General features: G+C 57.0%; 1 protein-coding gene across 8 annotated transcripts in view; it reads right to left on the minus strand.

Moving 5' to 3' along the window:
• Window positions 1–19,203, minus strand: part of CDH23 (cadherin related 23) — a 404,613-nt gene that overhangs the window by 116,833 nt on the left and 268,577 nt on the right. For all 8 annotated transcript variants that reach the window (XM_087863049.1, XM_087863048.1, XM_087863050.1 and 5 more), the window contains 6 exons: window positions 14,078–14,142; window positions 12,170–12,407; window positions 10,669–10,774; window positions 8,455–8,582; window positions 3,689–3,761; window positions 1,908–2,024 (listed from right to left, as the gene is read on the minus strand). In XM_087863049.1, coding sequence (XP_087719175.1) covers window positions 1,908–2,024; window positions 3,689–3,761; window positions 8,455–8,582; window positions 10,669–10,774; window positions 12,170–12,407; window positions 14,078–14,142 — 727 coding nt within the window. The remainder of the gene's footprint in view (window positions 1–1,907; window positions 2,025–3,688; window positions 3,762–8,454; window positions 8,583–10,668; window positions 10,775–12,169; window positions 12,408–14,077; window positions 14,143–19,203) is intronic.

The following is a 19,203-nucleotide window of genomic DNA, read 5'->3' on the forward strand; positions in this document are numbered from 1 at the left end:
TTTGACCGAGGAGCTCAGAGGAAAACACTTACACCTTCATAGCTGAAGGAGCTGTGTTAAGGCAGCAAGAAAATGTCCATGTCATTATTAAAGGCCCCAGGGTGGAGATGTGGTCCCTGGCTGGGGAGGCAGCCGGGTGCTGAAAGGTCAGCGCGCCCATTACCGGATGTGGGCGGCGGCGTGCTGCTCTAACGTGGCTTATATTATGTAGCGCTTAAAGTCTGGGCTCCGGACTCAGAAGTTCAGGCTCTCCAAGTCCTCGGTCAAGTTACTCAACTTGCGCTATGTACCAATTTCGCCATCTGGAAAATAAGGGCGATGCTGGTACCTGTCTCCGAGTGGCGAAGGCGGTAAACCAGCAGGATGCTGCTCTGAGCACCTGCTCATGGTCATAAATGATATTATTCTGGGCCCCCTGGAAATGCGGGCTCACCGGCAGCAGATACTCCCGAGAGCAGGGAGGAAGGCCCCCATTGTGTCAGGGGTGGAGCGAGAGGCTCAGGACGGCCCTGGACAGGTCTCGCCCTGTACATGTCAGAACCGTCTGCTCCCCTCGCTTCTAGGAAAAGGGGATGAAAGAAAGCCTGAAGGCAGACTTGAACGGTGGGGTGCATGGGTCACAAGAAGACTTAATGCCTCCCCCAGCCACCTGTAGCAGGGCTGGCCAGCGTCCACCAGACCCCTGCTCTCTTTCTCAGGCTAGAATGCCTGCTGCAAAGGGGCTGTCAGGCCAGAAACGACTTTCCCAGGCTGCTTTCTGTCTAGGTGGGGCTATCGCCTGGTTCTGGCCAAGAGGATATGGGCAGAAGTGATGCATGTCACCTCCAGTCCTGGCCTACACATCTCCTTAGACAGCACTCCAGGCTCTCTTCCCCTGCAGTGACCTTGGAGCCACAACATGGAAGGTGCCTGGGTCCCAGAATCACCATGTGCAGGGCGGTCCCCTGAACATGACATTGAATTGCTGGGAATTTCTGTTGTGCTGAGCCACTGAGATTTCAGGGTTGGCCAGCGTGGTACCTTCAGTGCCCTTACCTAATACAGAAATGGGCATTTAGAAGTGGGGGGCCTTGCATGCCCACTAAGTAGACCGGGAACCCTATGAGGGCAGGTCACATCTAATTCCATCCTGTGCCCCAGCACCCGGCACCCGGTGGACAGCAGGCCCCCACTGACACCGAATGAATGTATGAATGAATGTCCAGGGGCCTCCTATTCCTTCCCAGCTTCTGACCTGGGGTCTCTTTTTGCTTTTTTCCTCCCTCTTCCCCCCGAGCTTCTAGGGAGAGAGATCAGGAGGGAGGCACAGAGAGAAAGGAGAAGAAAGCTAAGAGCTCCACTGACTGAGCCGGGGGCCGGGGATAGGAGCCCCTGGTGAAAAAGACCAAAGGGAATGATGAGGAAGACATCACTGTGTCAGCACCTGCTGGGTGCCAGGAACTACTCTTGGAGTGCTCCCTCTAACAACACACGTGCTCCACACTCCACCCCTAACACGACCATCCTTGTTCTGCAGGGGGGAAACCAAGGCATACACTGTGTTAAGAAGAGGAGCCAGGGTTCAAGAAATACGCCTGCAGCTGACGGAGGGGGACATGGAGGCTTGAGGAAAGAGATCCCCCGTGGGGTGGTATGTTAGCCAGCTGTTTGTAAAACGGAACACATTTTAAACATAACAGGCTCTTCACCATTGAAAGGCATCCTTCAGTGGATACATTCATATCCCAATTTTTTTAGGGGGGCGGGTAAGATCACTAATCACACTCAAGGTCATATGTCAGGATGAACCCAGGTGCTCCAAGCCGGCATGCTCCAGACGAGAGCTTCCTGGGAAAGGGAGGGAGAACTTGGCTCCGGGGCGGGGGAGTCGGCCTGAGGTGGGGAGGATGGGGACCACGGGGGCTCACCTGAGCGGGCGTTGATCCGAAACTGGGAGGAGCCCTCCAAGGAGTAGATGATGGACTCCTGACCGTACTCCCGGGAGCGATCCAGGTCCGTGGCGTTCAGGAACAGCACTGTGGCTCCTTCCGGGAGACAAGGGGGGTAATGCTCACCGTAGGCTCGCAGCTTCCGGCCCTGGGAGCAGGCCCTGGGACCTCCTGCTGACCAGGGTCCAGGAGCAGGAAGCCTGCCCCTGGGGCACCCAGGGATGAGAGTGGGCTCAACACCAGAGCTCCCTGGGCTGCATGGGGACAAGGCTCCATGGGAGGGGGTCCCGGAGCCTGGGGTGGATTACACCTGCCACTCTTACCCCCTCCCCCCAGAGAGTGTTCCACTGCTCTCCCCCACTTCCCTCTGGCTGCTCGCCAGAGAAAATACACTCAGATTGAGCAGCTTTGACTCTGAGTCAAAAAGAAACGAAGCCTACATTAAATTATCCCACGTTTATTGTATTCGATTTTGGTCTTGTTTCATCTTGTTCACAAGCGGGAATTTATAAGGGTTTTTATTTTCTCTTTAATGTCTAGTTAAGGCCCTCACCTTCATGTCCATCTCTGTGAAACCCTGGGTCAGGGGACCAGCCTTTCCAGCGGCCTTCGCCGGAGACCCTGAGAGCAGCCTGTCCTGAGGCCACATTTGCTGGGCTGTGGCCTCCAGCTCCCTCCTGTCTCCCACGGCCACCTAACGGCCACACTGAGGAGATTCAATGTGTGGACTTCTAGAGTCATGGCGGCCAGGCTGGAATCCCAGGGGACCTCTGGCAACTAAGCCTCAGCTTCTTCCTCTGTCAAATGGGTCTACCTAGAAAGCCAACTTATGGGGTTGTTGGTGGGGACCCCGGGGGAAAGCATGCAGGGTGCAGGCCCACGGCAGCTCTCACTGAGCCACAGACGGGGGTTACTACTGTGTGGATGAATCAATAGTTCCGTGGGTATCAGGGGCCAGGCAGGGGGCTGTGAGATAGTCAGGTCATTCTGGCTCCTTCCGGGGAGTGTGGGGCCTCCGACTCTCAGTCTTACCCTGAGCAGGGGGACAGGTACATGGGCCCTGATCCACCCTTTATCTAAGCACGAAGTAGAAGAGCATTAAGCGCCGTGGTGAAGGCCTCGCCTACCAGAGGCCGCGGGGACGGTGGGGAATGCAAGGGGTTGCTTCAGCGCTGACCCTCTCCAGGGGATGCTTGACTGGCACAGGGAAGGGTGGGCTGGGCACAGCCTGGCACCCACCCAGGAAGTCGTCAGACACCAGGAAAGTCCCATGGTACCACAGAAGGTCACCCTCCAGATGCAACGATTCCTAATCTGGGGGTTTGCCCCACTGGAATAGTCCACCCTGGATGTGAGGGTGAGCTGTCAGCCTGACCCAAGGACACAGCGGGTCCCCGGGAACACAAATGTGGAGCTGGTGGTCCTGGGTCTGCAAGCTGGGCCCTGCCGCCAGAGACATGGCTGTGAGACAAGTGTCCCCTTCTATTTCTCACATAGGAACATAGGCCAGCCTGGCCTCACAGCACTGTGATTCAGTACTCTGTACACGCTCGCTTAGTCAAGCCCATTCCATCACTGGTCAGTGACCCCTCTCTCCCCTGCTAGACTGCAGCCGAAGGAGAGTGGGGACCCAGTACCCAGCCGAGTGCCTGCACATAGTAGGTGCTCTGTAAACAGTTGCTGGCTGGCGGATAACTGGGCTTGTCATGGGTGTGTCTGCTGGCTTCCTGGCCTAACGGCCTCCCCGCTGGGGCCCGTACCTGCCATGACGTTCTCCACCACCGAGACGAAGTAGGCAGGCCTGCTGAAGGTGGGCGGGTTGTCGTTCTCGTCCTGGATGGAAGGGAAACAGACAGGTTGTTGGAGCCAGGGAGGCCGTCAGGGCTGGTCAGCTGCCCAAGGGGAGGCTGGGTGTGGCTGGCACGGAGGAGCCTCGGCCTTGGCGTACAACCAGAGCCAGGTGGGGTGTCACGGGGGAGGGGGCTGGGTGCTCCCCTGGCTGGGCTACAGTTCGGGGAGGGAGGACAGGCCTTGGGGAGACACGTAAGGGCCAGGAAGATGGAGAAGGAGGGCAGCAGGTGGAGCTGCCTATACTCCCAGCTTCCCTGCTCTCCCGCTGGTCTTCCAGTGCTGCTCCAAACGTACTCTGTTCCATCAGCTCGCCATCCTCCATGCTGGGGGTGCCCACTCGAAACTTCCCTCCCAGCTCCCCAAGATGACGGTGGAAGGTTCTAGGACCCTCCCCACCAGAAGTGAAGGGAGAAAGGAACACCCCGGCCCTGAAGTGTGCAGTGGTGGGCAGACGGGGTCAGGTGGCTCCCAGAGCCCGAATTCCAGGCCCCTCTGCACACATGAGACCATGGCTCCAACACCCACCGGGGCAAACCCTGGCCCACCCTCCCTTCCAGCTCCAACACCTCTGGTTCTTGAGCAGTCCCTCGCCCTGCCTAGCCTCCACCAGAGACCAGGTCCGAGGGACAGTGGCCAGGGGCTGGTGCAGGCCGAGGGGCTGAACCGGCACAGCCTCGGCCTCCTCCTGCTCTCCCTGTTCCTCTGTCTCCCTCTTCTACACTCGGTGCAATTTCTACACCCTTTAAGACTCTGGTCCTCACCCACTGCTTTTTGTGATCAGTCAACATGAATTTCTTCCTGTTTGCCTCTTGGAGGAAGCCCCACTGGCCCCCTGACTCAGAGCCTTCTCCTCTTCCCCTGGAAGCCCTGGGGGTGGCGGCCAACGGGAGTCTCCAGGCTGCAGTGTTCATGGCACGTGTTCTCACAGGGCCTCCTTCCTCATGGACCCAGGAGCTTGTTGAGGAGAAGACTCCCGTAGAAGCCCCCTTTGCTGGTGTTACTTATAGCTGAGCAGCAATGAAAGAGAGGGAGGCACGACAGCTGGCCGTCCACGCCTTGGAACTTTAGAGAATCCCATCCTGCTGGATTGCGGGTGCCCAGAAGGGAATGCTGCTCTTCTCCTTCCCCAGCCTGTCCCCCGGCTCTGGACTGCACACCAGAGCCCCCCGCCTCAGAGAACTGGCAGCATGAAGACTCTACTGACATCCAGGGTCCCGACAGCGTGCCAGGGCATCCCCCTGGTGCAGGTGCGAGGGCCCCATATATGTATATATTTAAGCCTTCTGCTTGGCTGCGCGAGACGGCGCTGAGAATGTCAGTGACAGAGCACGAGGCAGAAACTTATTAGCGGTGATATTTCCCTGGGTCCTGGCACTGCATTCGCTATTAGTTCTAACTCAGCGGCTCCCTCTACAAAAGCTTATTGTTCCCTAATGGGAAATCTACAAACCAAGTTTGACTTCTTTATTAAAAACCAACAAGCAGTGGGTGAACAGGAGTCACCTGGCCCCTTTCACCCGCCCCTTCTTCCTCCAGGAGCCTCGTCGCCCTGATCTGCCTCTCCCCACCCCCAACCTGTGCCGGAAGGGCTGCCATGAACTTCTCATCTCTCATCTTCACTGGGTTTCCCCGCCTCCCCGCCCTCAGTTGAGAGAAAATCCCTTCGGTGGACGGAGGAGGCAGCTTAGCCACGTGACAGCTACTTAAAAATCACCCACGTGCAAAATCAACCCAAAGGCGGTGACCTTTTCAAGTGCGGTCCTTAGACACAAGTGACTACACCATCCCAAAGCCCTGCTCGAGAGATGTTCACTCACAGCCAAGGTGGCACCTGTCTTTGTTGCCAGACCCCTCACCCCCTCCTCCCTGCAGTCAGGGCCAGAGCACACCTGGAGGGAAGCTGGGGGGCCCCTGCTGATCTGCAGGACAGCTTTGAGGGAATTTGAAAAGGACCCTTTCTGCTGGGCTCTGGTAGCTCCAGGCAGAGTGGATCCCCACCCCCACCCACCCCTGCACGTGGAGACCCTGCTGTCTGGATTCAGGGAAGGAGGCAAAGGCTGCTGACCACTCTTTTATCCACAGTGAATGAAGAGTTAGTTTGGCTCCTTGGCCACCCTCCTCCTGCTTGCGCGGGCTCCCCTGGAGAAGCTGAGGCAAAAGGAGAAAGAGGCCCTTTCTGGGTTCCTTCCCTGAGCCACAGGCTGGGAAGCTGGGGTTTGGGGCAGTCCCTGGGTTTCAAGATCCCATCGGGACAGACCTGTGAAGGCCTTGCTACTCCAGGTGTGGTCCCCTGACCTGAAGCATCAACATTGGCTGGAGTTTGTTGGGAACGCGGAGCCTCAGCCCTTGTTAGACTCACTAAATAAGAATGTGCATTTTAAGATCTCCAGGAGATTCACATGAACCTTGAGGTCCACTGGTCTCAATCGCAGGAAGATAGGGATTTCTAAGGCTTCAGGCCTAGGACTGTAGTGGAAAGGATGTGAACTCAGGAATCAGGTCAGGATTCAAATCCTAGCTTACTAGGACTGGAAGCAAATTCAAGTGCCACTTACTAGCCAGTGAGCGAGGAAGGCACTGGGAATCCCGGACCTGCTCTGTTGGCTCATCTGTGGCATGGGATTGGGAGCTACTGTGTAATGTGAAAGCACCTGACATGTTAGTGGCGCTCAAGAAGTTTTAACTTCCATGTGACCAGTTCTGCCTGTCCATCCCTGGGCTGGTGTAGAACACCTCAATTATTTCCCGACACCTCCCCTCTTCTCACCCTCTCCCTCATCCGCTTCCCCCAAACTGAGAGCGAGTTCCTTTCTGGCTGAGTTCTCTGGAATTCCCATGTATAGTGGAGATAGCCTGGAGCACAGATGCTGCCGATGGTATGCACGTCTGTCTTATCAGCTGCGACAACAGCCAACATTACAGGTGCCAAGTGCCACCTGCGTGATCTCACTTAATCCTCACAACGACACCATGACGCAGTACCATGATTATCCCCATTTTGCAGATGAAGAAACTGAGGCTCAGAGAGACAGAGAGTTAAGGACCGCAGGTCACGGAATTAGAGCGTGGCAGAGCCGGGTGTCAAAGCCACACACCTCCAAAACTATGTTCCTTCCTCCATTCTTTGAGGAGGGGGGCAGGTTTCACAGACACCTTTGCATACCTCCCAGCCCTACTGCCGCACCTGGCGCACAGGCAAAAGCCACCGTGCCTGAGCAGAGAACACCAGCTGGTTGACAATGATGGGTGGGTTGCCCGGGCATAGGAGCATGACCAGGACTGGGGCGCTTTGGGGCTGTGTTTAATCAAGATTGCTAAACTAGGGCTGGGGTCTCGTGGAGAAGAATACCAAGACATGGTCATGATTGGCAGGGAATGCACTCTGGTTCTTTGGTGCCCCCCACCTCGGTGCTTCAAAGCGGGGGGCTGTGGATAAAAGGAAGAGTGTTTAGGCTCCCGTGGATCTTCTCTTTCCCAGCCCCCCACTCTCCCCAGCCTCCTACCACTCCCTGAAACCTCCCAGACTCTCCGTCCCTTTGCTGGGTCTTCACAGCCTCACCCTCCAACGCCACCCCTAAATCCTGTTCCCACATGCCCACCTGCAGGGCCCCCCCAGGGCATCACCACCCACCTCGTCACTGCCAGCCCTCCTGTGCAGCAAGCAAGAAAGGTTCCCTGCCCGGACAAGGACTGTCCCACTCGGCAGCTGGCTCTGGAGCCTCTGCTTTGGGCTGAGAGGACGGGGCTTGGTAAAGCCTGGTGTGGGCCGGTGCCAGAGGCTGCTGGTGAAGCCGTGTGGGACAGGAAGGTCACCCAGCACGCCTGCTCTGGAAGGGATTTTCCTGACTGTATGTCAGATCACGGCATATCTCCTAACCTGACAATCTGATCTAATCCTCCTGGAGCCATAACGCCCTAACTCTTCCATCAACACGCATTCACCCGCTCCTGCAGGCAGCAGCCTTTATGAGATGGGGGCGGGGGCGGGGGGCATGCTTGTGCATGCACAGTGGGGAAAGGCCCACTGGTGCCCGGTCGGACCATGCTCTGCATCCTTGGGATCGCGAGGGGCACGGCATGGGGCAAATGAACCAGCGTGGAGATGGAGACCGTGACTGATAATTTCAGACATGGAGAGCACTAACGTGTGCTTGACATTCATGTCAGACAAGCTGTGGTTTGGTTTCAGGCCCCTTTAGATCCTCAGAGGACTGGACAAAGGAAAAGAAAAAAGGAAGAGGGGGATATAGAGAGAGGACAAGACAGAAGAGAGATGACCTCTCCGTAATTCCCTTAAACATCACAAAGTATGGCTCTAAATGAGGGAATCCCACGACATTTCCTCCTGCTTGAGCCCCAGTTCCTGTTCCCCATCAGCAGGCATCCTGAGTCCCCCTAATGAAGTTACAGCAGGATGATGGGGCTCTTCTCACATTCCAGGGCCTGACCTCCCTGGCTGAGCTAGGAGGCAGCTTGGCCGCCGCAGCACTGGCAGAAGTTTGCGGGGTGCAGCCTTTGGGACAGTCTGCTGGGTGACTCCCAGAGCTGCGGGGACAGCCAAGGAGGTAGGGACACAGTCTGACACCACTGGGTTCAGGCAGGGCCCCCAACACTCTGGGAAGCACTCACCACCCCTTATCTTGAAAGGGCAAGACCAGCAGCCCCGAGTACTTACAAACACTTCGATGGTGACGGGGACAGTGCTGTTCAGAGGTGGGTTGCCAGCGTCCTTGGCCATGACTGTCAGGTAAATCAGCCCGTTGGGTATCTGTTCATAATCCAGGGGACGGCTCACGCTGATCACTGAAATGACAGGAACAGGGCCCAAGGCCCCGTATAAGCAGACTTCGGATGTCCATCCAGCCAGGGTCTCCTTTGGGCAGAGAGGGTGTGGTAGGCGCAGGCTGGCCAGCCCTGCCTCCTCCCCCGCCCCTTACTCTGAACTTCTGGAGCCTCATGGTCTGGACTTCGGTTTACTGACAGCCTGATATGTGTGAGGCACAGTGCTGAGCACGGCAAGCGTTGACTATTTTGGTGTGTAAGCACTGCTTGACAGGTGAAGAAACCAAGCTCAGAGAGGCTCAATAACTTGCCCAAAGTCACACAGCTAGCACCTTGATAGAGGTGGGACTTGAGCCTAGGTTTGTCTGAATCCAGAGCCCCGTCTCTTCCCCAGTAGGTGCTATGGCCTGCTTATCTGTCTGTCTGTCTCGCCCACTTATCTGGCCCTCTCCTTCAGTCTGGAAGCTGCTTGGAGGATGGGGTCATGCCTCAGGCTCTCTAGTTTGCTCTCTTACCAATTCTCCCTCCAGATACTCACAGAGTTCACCCACTTACTGCCCAGCCTCAGGGCTGCTGGGGTGATGCCAACAGTGGGGTGCAGATGGCAGCTCCTTCCTCAGTCTCCTGTAGCCGTGCCCGTTCCCTCCCATGGCCTCTGTCCCCTTTACCCTGGGGTTTCCATGCCCATTCCATCCAGCAGCCTGCTCTGGGCACCGCTTAGACCCTTTGGGGGGGACACTCAGGTGCTGCCGACTTTACTGTCAGAACTCTGCTTGAAGGTGGTGAAGACACCTCTACAGCCAGAGGCAGGCAGAGGTGGAGAGGAAGGATTTGGGGGGAGCTGAGAGATGCCCCCCACCCCGAAGTCCCCACCACCCCGAAGTCCCCACCACTGCATGTGCCTGAACCCTCCCACGGATCCTCTCCTGCCTGGGGAGGGAAGGCATATCGGCTCCCGCATGGGGGTCACAGGTGGTCTGCCAGGGCATTACGACAATATGAAATCACCACTTTCTATGCAGAAAATGGAAGCAAAAGCATTGCTTTTGGTGGGTCTAGTCAAGAAGAGGCCAGGCTGTGCCAGTGGGCAAAGACACTTCAGGTCTTTAAAGTGTGTGTGTGTGGGGGGGGCACAGATTTTATAGAGAACATCAGGCTCTAGCCTCTGGAGCCAGGATTGCAATTTCCGTGACCACGTTTCCTTGACCTAACTGTGGGGTACAGGAGGAGGGAGTGCTGGACTCAGAGTCACCCAAAGCGCATCCGTTCTGCCTTGGGGGCACCTAACCCATCTTCAAGCATTCGGGAAGTTTCCCAGAGGAGGGGGTGTCCAAATGAACCCTTAAAGCCAGCCGGAGGTTATCGACTTAAAGGCCAAAGGGAGGCAGAGCAAAGAGACAGGGAGGAGGGGTTTTCCCGGCAGGAGGAACAGACTCTGCAAAGACATGGAAGTGAACCCTAAGGGAGACGGAAGGGCTGAAAGAAGAGGCTGGAGAGGCAACCAAGAGCCAGATCACACGAGTGTCGTCGGACCCCTTTGCTGTATGACCTTGGGCAAGTCACTCCCTGTCTCTGGGCCCTTGTCGCCCCTCATCTGAAAAACAAAGTTGTCTCAAGATCTTGGAGCTGAAGGCTGCTGCTGCTACTCCCTGCCTGGGGTCTGGGGGTCAGGAGTCACAGAGGGCTGGCGGGGCAAGGCGCGGAGTCTGGGACTGCGCCCGGGCCAGGCGGGGAGTGGCCGCCGCCTGCGAGGCAGCTGAAGCCAGCCCAGGGGGTCAGGAAGCACGCTGACAAGCCTCTACCTTATGGACCTGGCCGGGCGGCCTGGGTAAGGACGAGGGGCCCTGCAGACAGTGGAAGCATCAGACGTGGGGCTGCCCACAGCCTGAGACCCAGGAAAGATGGAGCTGATCCTGCAGAAGGGCCATCCCAGGCCTGTGTCGCTCGCCCCAGCTGATGGGCTGTGGGGCAGCTCCCTGGGTCGTCCAGGTGTGTCTGGGAGACAGATGGCCACCCCCCCCCCGCCCAAAGAGAGGCGTGAGCGTGCAGCCCTGCTCTGGCCCGCCGCCCTCCTCCCTGGGCTGAGCCCTCCTCCCCAGCACGCTACCTCCATAGCCCTCGTACACGCTGATGTCAAAGTGGCTGCCGAAGATGGAAGCGCTGACGATGCTGTAGGTAATCTGGTTGTTGGGAGGGGAGTCTTCGTCCGTTGCCTGGAAGCAAGAGTACAGACAGGGCCCGTGAGCCCTCAGAGGCGGGGGCTGGACGAGGGTGGGTGGGAGGGGAGCACTGGCCCCCTCGGGGTCCCTGCTTTGGGTGATCCGGGCCCTCCTTGCCCCTCAGCTGGATGCTGCCCTCTGGCTCCCCGCAGACACACCTCATGTCGGGGTGTGGAGGCAGCATGGGAGTCTAGAAGGTCAGCTGGAGGCCTAGGGGAAAGGGGGAAGGTCGGGGCTTACCCCGAGGACGGAGAGGGTCACCGCCATCCCAGGCACGACCATCTCCTAGACTCTCCCGTCTCAGTTTGAACCCCCCACCCACAGAGACCTTCCCTGACCTCCAGACCAGGTAGGCCCTGTGCTGGGCACCCCGTTAGTCCCTCCGCACCCAACTGTGGCTTCCTGCTCCGTTTCTGCTCGCCTCCCTCAGACCGTCAGCTCTGTGCCAGCAGGAACCTTACACTTCTTGATGGCTGCTGCATACCTACAGTCCAGCACAATCTTTCGCACACAGTAGGTGTCAAATAAATGCACATGGCCTGAATGCAAGGTGGGGGGAATGCCCTGGAATGAGGTCAGAGATCCCTCTTCCCCTTGACGGTCTTCTGGAGTGACTAAATGAATGCACTTCTTTTCAGAGGTCTCTGTTCCCAGAGAGCCTCCTAGGGCATCCCACCACTCTGGTGTACCGGGAGCTGAGTGGGGCGGGACGGCATGGTGGGTGGGTTCTGCCGTCCCTGCTTCCCCCTGTGCCCACTCCTGGTCTCTTGCCTTCATCCCTGCCTCCTTCAGAATCCAGTTCTAAAGGGAGGCTCTGGGTCCTGTCACTCTGGGTGGGCACAGTGGGGGAGGGGAGTGAGGACATCAAGAAGTCTCTGGTCAGAGTTACTATGCATGGGGGTGGGGAACTCACTGCATGAGGACACTGGGAGTGTGGGGTCCCGAGTTCTGGCCCCAGCTCTACTACTCCACTGCCTCCTTGTGCCCTGGGAACTGCCTCTCCCCTCCCATTTCCCCTTCTGGGACATTGGTGGTGCCCCATGGTCTCTGGTTCCTTCTCGCTGGGGCAGTTCCAGATTCCAAGCAGCCACCAAGGGGCCTGGATGGGGGTCCTTCTATGAGATCCTGCTTGGCGTTTGCCAAAGGAGGGGGGGAGGACATCCCTTTGCTGAAGAGTGACCTGAAATTTAAGCTGACCCAGACACTTGCCCCACTCGGTTACCCAGGACACGAGGGAGTGCTCAGAGGCCTGACACAAATCGGGGCTGAATTTTTGGTGGATGGCAGGTTGGCCTCTCTTGTGGCAGTTTCCACAGGGCAGTGGCAGGCCGAGGGTGCAGAGGGGAGCGTGGGAGCGGGGCTGGACTGCAGGATGTCCTGGCATCTTACCCGGAGCCGCACTAGCTGGGTGACGGAAGGCTCATTCTCCCTCAGGGCCCCCACATAGGCATCCTTCTGGAAGGTGGGCACGTTGTCGTTGACGTCCAACACGTTGATCCTGACCCGGCCGGTGGTCTCCTCACCACCCCCGTCCCGGGCGATGACTGTCAAGGTGAAGCGCTGGATGAGCTCATAGTCCAGTCTGGCGATCAGCAGGACGAGTCCTGTGTCCTTGTCCAGAGAGAACCTGTGTCAGGCAGGACGGGGGAGAGAAAGGGACCCTGGGGTGAGGCAGCTCATAGATAAGGCCTGTATTTACCAGCCTGTCCTTGCCCGAGCTGATAAACACAAATGAGGTCAGAAATCTGCCATCTTTTCCCTTGCCCTGAATCAGAAGAGCGCCTATTTCTAACGGGGAGTGGGGTGGGAGGTGGTGGGCGGGGGTGAGGACCACATGGGGGTGGAACAGTCAGGTACTGAGGGGGCAGGAGCAGGTTGATTTCGTCAAAGAGGAAACTCAGGCAGACTGACCCTCCTGCGCCGTGAACAGGAGCTCCTGCCTACCGTAGGCATTTTCATGCTGGGGAACAATGATGGTCAGAATTCTGCCGTCCCCGATGGTTTTGCACCAAAACGTTTTAAGTGGGTGGTAAAGCATGTAGCTAGGGGAGGGCTGGCTGGTCATCTCTCGGGAGAGAGCTCTTGTCTTCTGCTCCAGGGCACAGCCTTGGCTAAGAGCCTGGCAACTGGCTCCTGGGGAGGACCAAGGTCCAGCGAGACCATCCCTCCACCCGTCTCCTCTGAGCAGCCCCTCGGGAGCCTCGCTCGAGTTGGAAGTTGGCACACGTATGCCCGGATCTGGTTCCACAGCTGCCAGCCTCTGAGCCTGAAAGGTCCTGGCTCCAAGACCAGGAAAGAATATGGGAAGAGATAAGAAAACCTAAGTTGATCAGGACAAGGCCGTGTGGACACGGGTGCCCTGAGGCGTAGAGGTGCCCTGTGCATGCCTGCTGCTGCTGGCTCCTGCCTCCCCTCTTGAGGCTCCATCCGGAGTGGCCGAGAATGGCCAGATGCACCTAACAATGTCTGTCTCTTCCTGATCCCTCCCCGGAATGCAAGCCGACAGCCCCTCTCCTCCTCAGCCTGTCGAGCTTCCAGATGCATCAGACACTTCGTTTTTAGAGGCACACCTGCTGTCTGACTTCAACTTGGCTTTTGAACATGTTAAAAATGAGAGGGTTTCGCCTTTGGCTTAACTGAGGACAGGGAAAGAGATGGCCCAGAGCCATGTGCGTGACAGGGCGAGGTGGCACCGGCTGGGCAGTGAGACAAGCCACCCACCCGATGGCCGAGGTACGTGGTGGGCCCTCTCCTGCTGGACGCCATGTGTCCTGGTGGTGAAGACCACGTGCAGAGGCCGGGCCCTAGTGCTTACCAGCTGTGTGACTTTGGGCAAATGACTCAGCCTCTCTGAGTTTCCTCCCCTGCAAAGCGCAGATGATAACAGTGCCCAGTGCTGCGCTCCTCCCGCACTTGTGGGGATGAAATCAGATCACGTGTGGAAAGCTCTGGGCACAGAGCCTGACACACAGCGAGGGTTCCCAGATGCTAGCTGCTGCTCTGGCCTTCGCTGGGCACTGTCACTAGCGTTTCTGAACTGCTTCATTTCCAAAGCTAAAGGCTGTCTTTTGAGGGTCAGAGAAATGATGCCTCAGAGAGTTTGGAGGACTTGACCAAGACTGTGCTACGGCTAGGGCCACGCCAGCAGTGGCGTCCGTGGGTTCTGACTTCCCACTCAGAGCTCTAGCCATGGTGGCATGGCACCCTCCCTGGGCACTGAGAAGTTTCCTGAACCTTGCGAATAGCACAGTGCCACTGCTGGGGTGGGGGTGAGGGTGTGCCGGGGCAGGGTCTTACCGGTCAGGGTCATCACTGAAGAAGTAGTTGACTTCCCCGAAGGTGCCCACGTCATTGTCTGTTGCCTGCAAAGGTGAGAACAAGAAGTCGTTGCTGCCAGACCCAGCAAGCCTCCTGATCTCACCGGAAAATGTCCATGGCCAATCCCTGGTCCTCCCAAGCAACTCCTCTGGCTGAATTTTCTAGAGGTGCGTTGTTCAGTATGGGTGCCCGCAGGCACCAAGCGCTATTAACAGTGGGGAGCACAGTTCTGGAGGATCGGTCTTCCGCCTAGGTCTCTAACCTGGGGAAACCACCCCTTCTGGGCTCCTGTCAGGCAGGCTTATGCTCTGCAGAGGCTCAGAGGACTTGGGGGAGAGGTTTTGGACCTGTGACTTTGGGTCCCAACGTGTAGGTTTGCAAAGTATTGCAAACAAAGGTGGAAGTGGGTTCCACCATCTGGTGGATTCTTCCAGTCCTTCTCTCCTAGTCCCCAAAGCCTCCACATCTGATGTGCTTCCCGATGGGAAAGGCCCTTTGGGGGGGGGGGGGAGGCATTCTAGAGTCCTGCCCCTGACATTCCTTCCACCCTCAGTTTGGTTTGTGAGTCCGGCAAGACCTCTTTTATCCTGTCTGGTCCAGCTTGGCTTCTGCCACTTGCAGTCGAAAGAGACAGGGGAGGGGGAGAGGCCTGCCTTACGCGGATGACAGTGGCAATGACGGTGACCACCACCAGCCTGTCCTGTCGTCCCGCCTTTTACATTTTCAAAGACCATCCATGTTTATCATGACCTCATTTTATCCTCACAACTATCCCACATGATGAGGGAGACAGACGTTTCCACCCATTTCACAGATCACAAAACTGAGGCCCTGACCCCGGTGAGGGCCATTCTAGGTCACAAGCCGGGTTATGAGCAAAGGGAGGCAGAAACAGGGATCCTGACTCCTAGCCTGTGGTTCCTTTTTTCAGGCCATCCCAGTGGGGCCCCGCTCCATCTCCTGCCCTCTCCAGGACAAGGGCAGTTTTCAGCGGAGGTTTGGCTTTTGTGGGTGGGACTTCCGGCTTCGGCCTCATTCTCGGCATGGCCGTAGTCTACAGCGTAGGGAAATGACACCATTCATTCGTTCGCTCGTTCCTTATTAAGCACGCGCTGTGTGCCGGGCACCGGGACTCTGCTCCTTTCCCAGGCCACTCACTGCCCTGGAGCAGCCCGCTGCCACGTGCCAGGAGCAACGGCCTTGGGCTGACCTTGGGGACATCTGCTTTACATTCAGGGCTTCTCCATAAGACTGTGATTGGACAGAGTTTCTGCTAATAAAAATATGTTTCATTACTTTTATTTTTTAGCTTTAGTGAGGTATAATTGACAAATGAAACGGTAACATAGCTGAAGTGTGCGATGTGATGATTTTTTATACGTGTACGCTATAAAAGGATGTCCCCATCGAGTTAATCAACACAACCATCACCTCCCTTATTTACCATTTTTTTTTTTTTTTGCTGAGAACACTTAAGTTCTACTCTCTTAGCAAATTTCAACTCTACAATACAGTGTTAGCAGCCGTAGTCCTCATCTTACACATTAGAGCTTCAGACCTCATTCATCGTACAGCTGACAGTTTATACCCTTTTACCAACCTCTACTTCTCCCGCCCTCCGTATCTTCGTATTAAGTATTTTTTGAGGTTCTCTTTCAAGTTCCTAGATTCTGTGAAATCTATTAAATCCCATGTTATGATACAGCTGAATGTGTGAGAGACGTTTGTGTTCGGTATACTTAGTTGAGGAAGGCAGATAAGTGAATAATAGATTTCTACACCTAAGGATCCAAGGGAAGGGTTCAGATCTCAGTTACCCAGAAAGAAGCCATTTCTGGGGCTGAGGGCAGCCTCTGTGCCAGATTCCCATTCAACGTCCCCACTGTGTGTTCTGGCAGACGGTGTACAGACTTCCGCTCGGCCAGGCTCCGAGTACATGACGGGTTCTTAGGGATGCATATCGAGTAAGTGACAGAGATGACACTGAGCCATGGAACCCACCCTCCTTGGCAGGACTGACTCCCAGACAGACAGACCCTCCCTGGTGCCCTGAGCCACTCCTCACGACCACTGCCATTTACCGAGCAGCTCACACTTGTCACACGTTCTATCTCTGTAACCACCCTACAAGGTAGGGCCTATCATCAGCACCACCTCCAATTTACAGACAAGGAAACTGAGGCACAGAGAAGGTAAAAAGCTCCCCCAAGGCTTCACAGGGATTTGAAGCCAGTGCTGTCTTGCCACGCCCTTGGCCTCGGCGTGTTACTGATTCTGAACCGAGGGGAGAGCTTGCTCTCAGAAGAACTTACACCTGGGGATTCCAGGGGAGAGGAGACAAAGCTCCTCAGAATAAGCCTGCCTCTCTCCTCCCGTTTCAGGGACCAGAGGAGAAGCGGGGAGGAGCCTCTAGTTTCCCTTTCGCCCCACTAATCACCACCACCATGTGTGGCAGTATTCAACTAGAGTAAGGGCAGCTTGGTCTGCTGAAGAACTGACCAGATGCCATCAGGCCCCTGCGTGAGGGGTCAGCGTGGCCTGAAGACCCCAGTTCCAGGCCGGTGTCAACAGCGCAGGTCACTGTGTGACCAAGCATCACCCCCCTCAGGCCTCGGCGTCCTGGTGGGTCAGAGGAAAGGGTCTGGGGGAGCAAGGGAGGCCGGGCTCACCTCCCAGCACACGGTGCCTGGCGCAGGGCCGCTGCTGCAGGAGTGCTTGGAAAAGGAATGAATGAATTCCAGGAAGAAGGGGTGGAGAGATGGGGCAAAGCCAGGGACGAGAGAGGACTAAAGGGGATGGAGCAAAGGGGCTGAGAGAAGGGGCCAGGAATCCGAGAGAGCAGCTAGGAGGTGTGGAGGGGATCAGGAGGAGAGGAAGAGAGGGCTGGGCTATGCAGGAAGTGAGGGGGTTCCTGGCCCCAGGGACAAAGCCCTTCGTATCTGGGTACTCTGTGGAACTGCACTCAGACTATCAGGGCAGGAAGGACCCTGGAGGTCCCCCTTGTCCAGGCCCTTCCACCCTGGGACCTGGAACAGCTGAGGCCCAGGAAAATGAGGTGACAAGATGGGCCAGTCTTCTCTTCCTGGGAGACACTGGCCTCCAAACCCCCAGCCCCAATCGCCACGTCCTCCCCTGGTGGGCTGGGCACGGCCATGGCTCCCACAGTGAGCCCTTTCCTCTGGGGCCTCTCGCTGCCTGCCCACGCCACTGATGCTGACCAGGGAAGATTTGTGAGTCCTTCAGTGCCACCGTCTAATGACCATAGGAAATACGTACGCCCAGTGAAGAGGGGAGGGAGAACTTTCATCTTTCAAATGCACGAAGCAGAATCAGAAGAAGATGAAAAGCTGCTTTTGTGCCCCTGCCAGGGTGGGGACAGCTGGCACTGACACAGAGGGCTCAGGCCAGTGGCAGGGGGCCCAGGTCAAGTGCTCTGGGCCTGGGAGGAGGCAGCAAGTCCCATCACTCGGCGGCTCTGCCAAAGGCCTTCTGGGCTGCTGGGTGCCCTCAGGAGATGGTCCCTTCTCCTCCACACACACTCACGGCCCTGCCCTCTGGCCTCTGCTGTCAGCTCCAGCCTCACCTCTGACCCAGGCCAGCCCATGTGCGGTTCTGGGCCAGGCTGGCACAGCCCATCTGCTCCCTCTGCCTGGACCGATTCCTTCCTCTCCTGCCTGGCTCACCTTCTCTCCTCCCTGGCTCCCCAAGGCTGGGTTAGAGCTTGGCCCTTCGGGAAAGACTCCCAGCCCTGAAGGTGCTGTGGAGAGGAAGCGGTCAGCTGCCGTGTTTCCTCCCACCGGGCTCTGGCTCCCTGGGGACACGGCGGGGTCATGGTGCCTGACGGGAGGGCTCACGCTGTCCTCTGTCCTCTATAGCGACATCTGCATCCACACCTCCACGACATGCATTCACGTACGCGGGTTTCGTTCCGGCCCCCGCCCTGTGAGCTGGGTACTGTTACAGCCCCCTGCTCCTTGCTTTTACCGAACGACCAACGAGGAAGCAGACAGGATCATCAGTAGGAAAGTTGCCCAAGAGCTCACCGCTGCTAAGTGGCAGAGCTGGCCTCCAAATCCCCATGTTTAAAACCATTTAGCACCTCCAGGGCCAAGTGGCCCTTGTGTCGGGCCTGTGACAGCCAAGGTGCCGCTCAGCCACGCTGGCTAGGCCACTGGAGGGCGCTGCTGGGCCTGCCCCCTCTGTTCCTCACGCACTTTTCAATCAGCCTCCTTCATGCCTGCACCACTGAAACGAATCCAGTGCCACACAGACAGCGACCCTTGGGCCCACTTTAGGAAGGAGGGGTTGGGGAGTGAGCAGGGTCTGTGCACAGAGGACACATGTCCTCCTCGTGCCATGAACACCCTCTCTCCTGCCACGTTAGCCATTGGTTTTGACTTCTTGCCCCCGGTCCCTTCTGACCAGTCCTGGTAAGCACTAAAGCGTACCAGCATGTACCTATGGGTTAGATCCTAGTCCTGGGGGATGGCAGTGGGTACGCGGAGATGGCAGAGGGGAGGCCTGCAGTGTAATTCAAGTGCTCATCTGGAACCCTGGTTTGGCGTTGTTTTTAGAATTCTAGGAATGAGTGTCTCTGTTTCCCTGCAGGGTGATGTCCGGGGTCTCATGGGCCGGTCAGATAGCTACAGGGATGGGAGAAGGGGACGGCCCAGCTGGCCAGCTCTCACACCATACCTGGGAATTCTAAGAAATGCCAAGCCAGGGTTCCAGGTGTCCCCTCTGTGGTCTCTGCGTACCTACTCCCATCTCCCAGGGCTAGAATCTTACCCACAGATACACACTGGTACACTTTACTGCTTACTCAGGGGCAAGAAGTCAAAACCAATGGCAAACATCATCTTCCTCTGCTCAAAAACCTTCGGTGGCTCCCCTTTGTTGCGGAATTAAATCCAGACCAGCACCCTGGTGTCGAGGCCTGGCTGGCTTTGGCAGTCTTGTACTCGCCTCTCCATGACGCACCCTCTCTGTTCTGGGTTCTGATGACCTGGTTGTACCTACCCCTTCATTCTGTCACTGCCATCCAAACTCCAGCCCAGCCCTCAGGACCCACCCCAAATGCATGCTCACGGAAGGAGCTCCCTGAC

This window comes from Ursus americanus, chromosome 6, assembly GCF_024610735.1.
Source record: "Ursus americanus isolate L20-20 chromosome 6, mUrsAme1.1.p, whole genome shotgun sequence".
NCBI classification, from domain to species: domain Eukaryota; kingdom Metazoa; phylum Chordata; class Mammalia; order Carnivora; family Ursidae; genus Ursus; species Ursus americanus.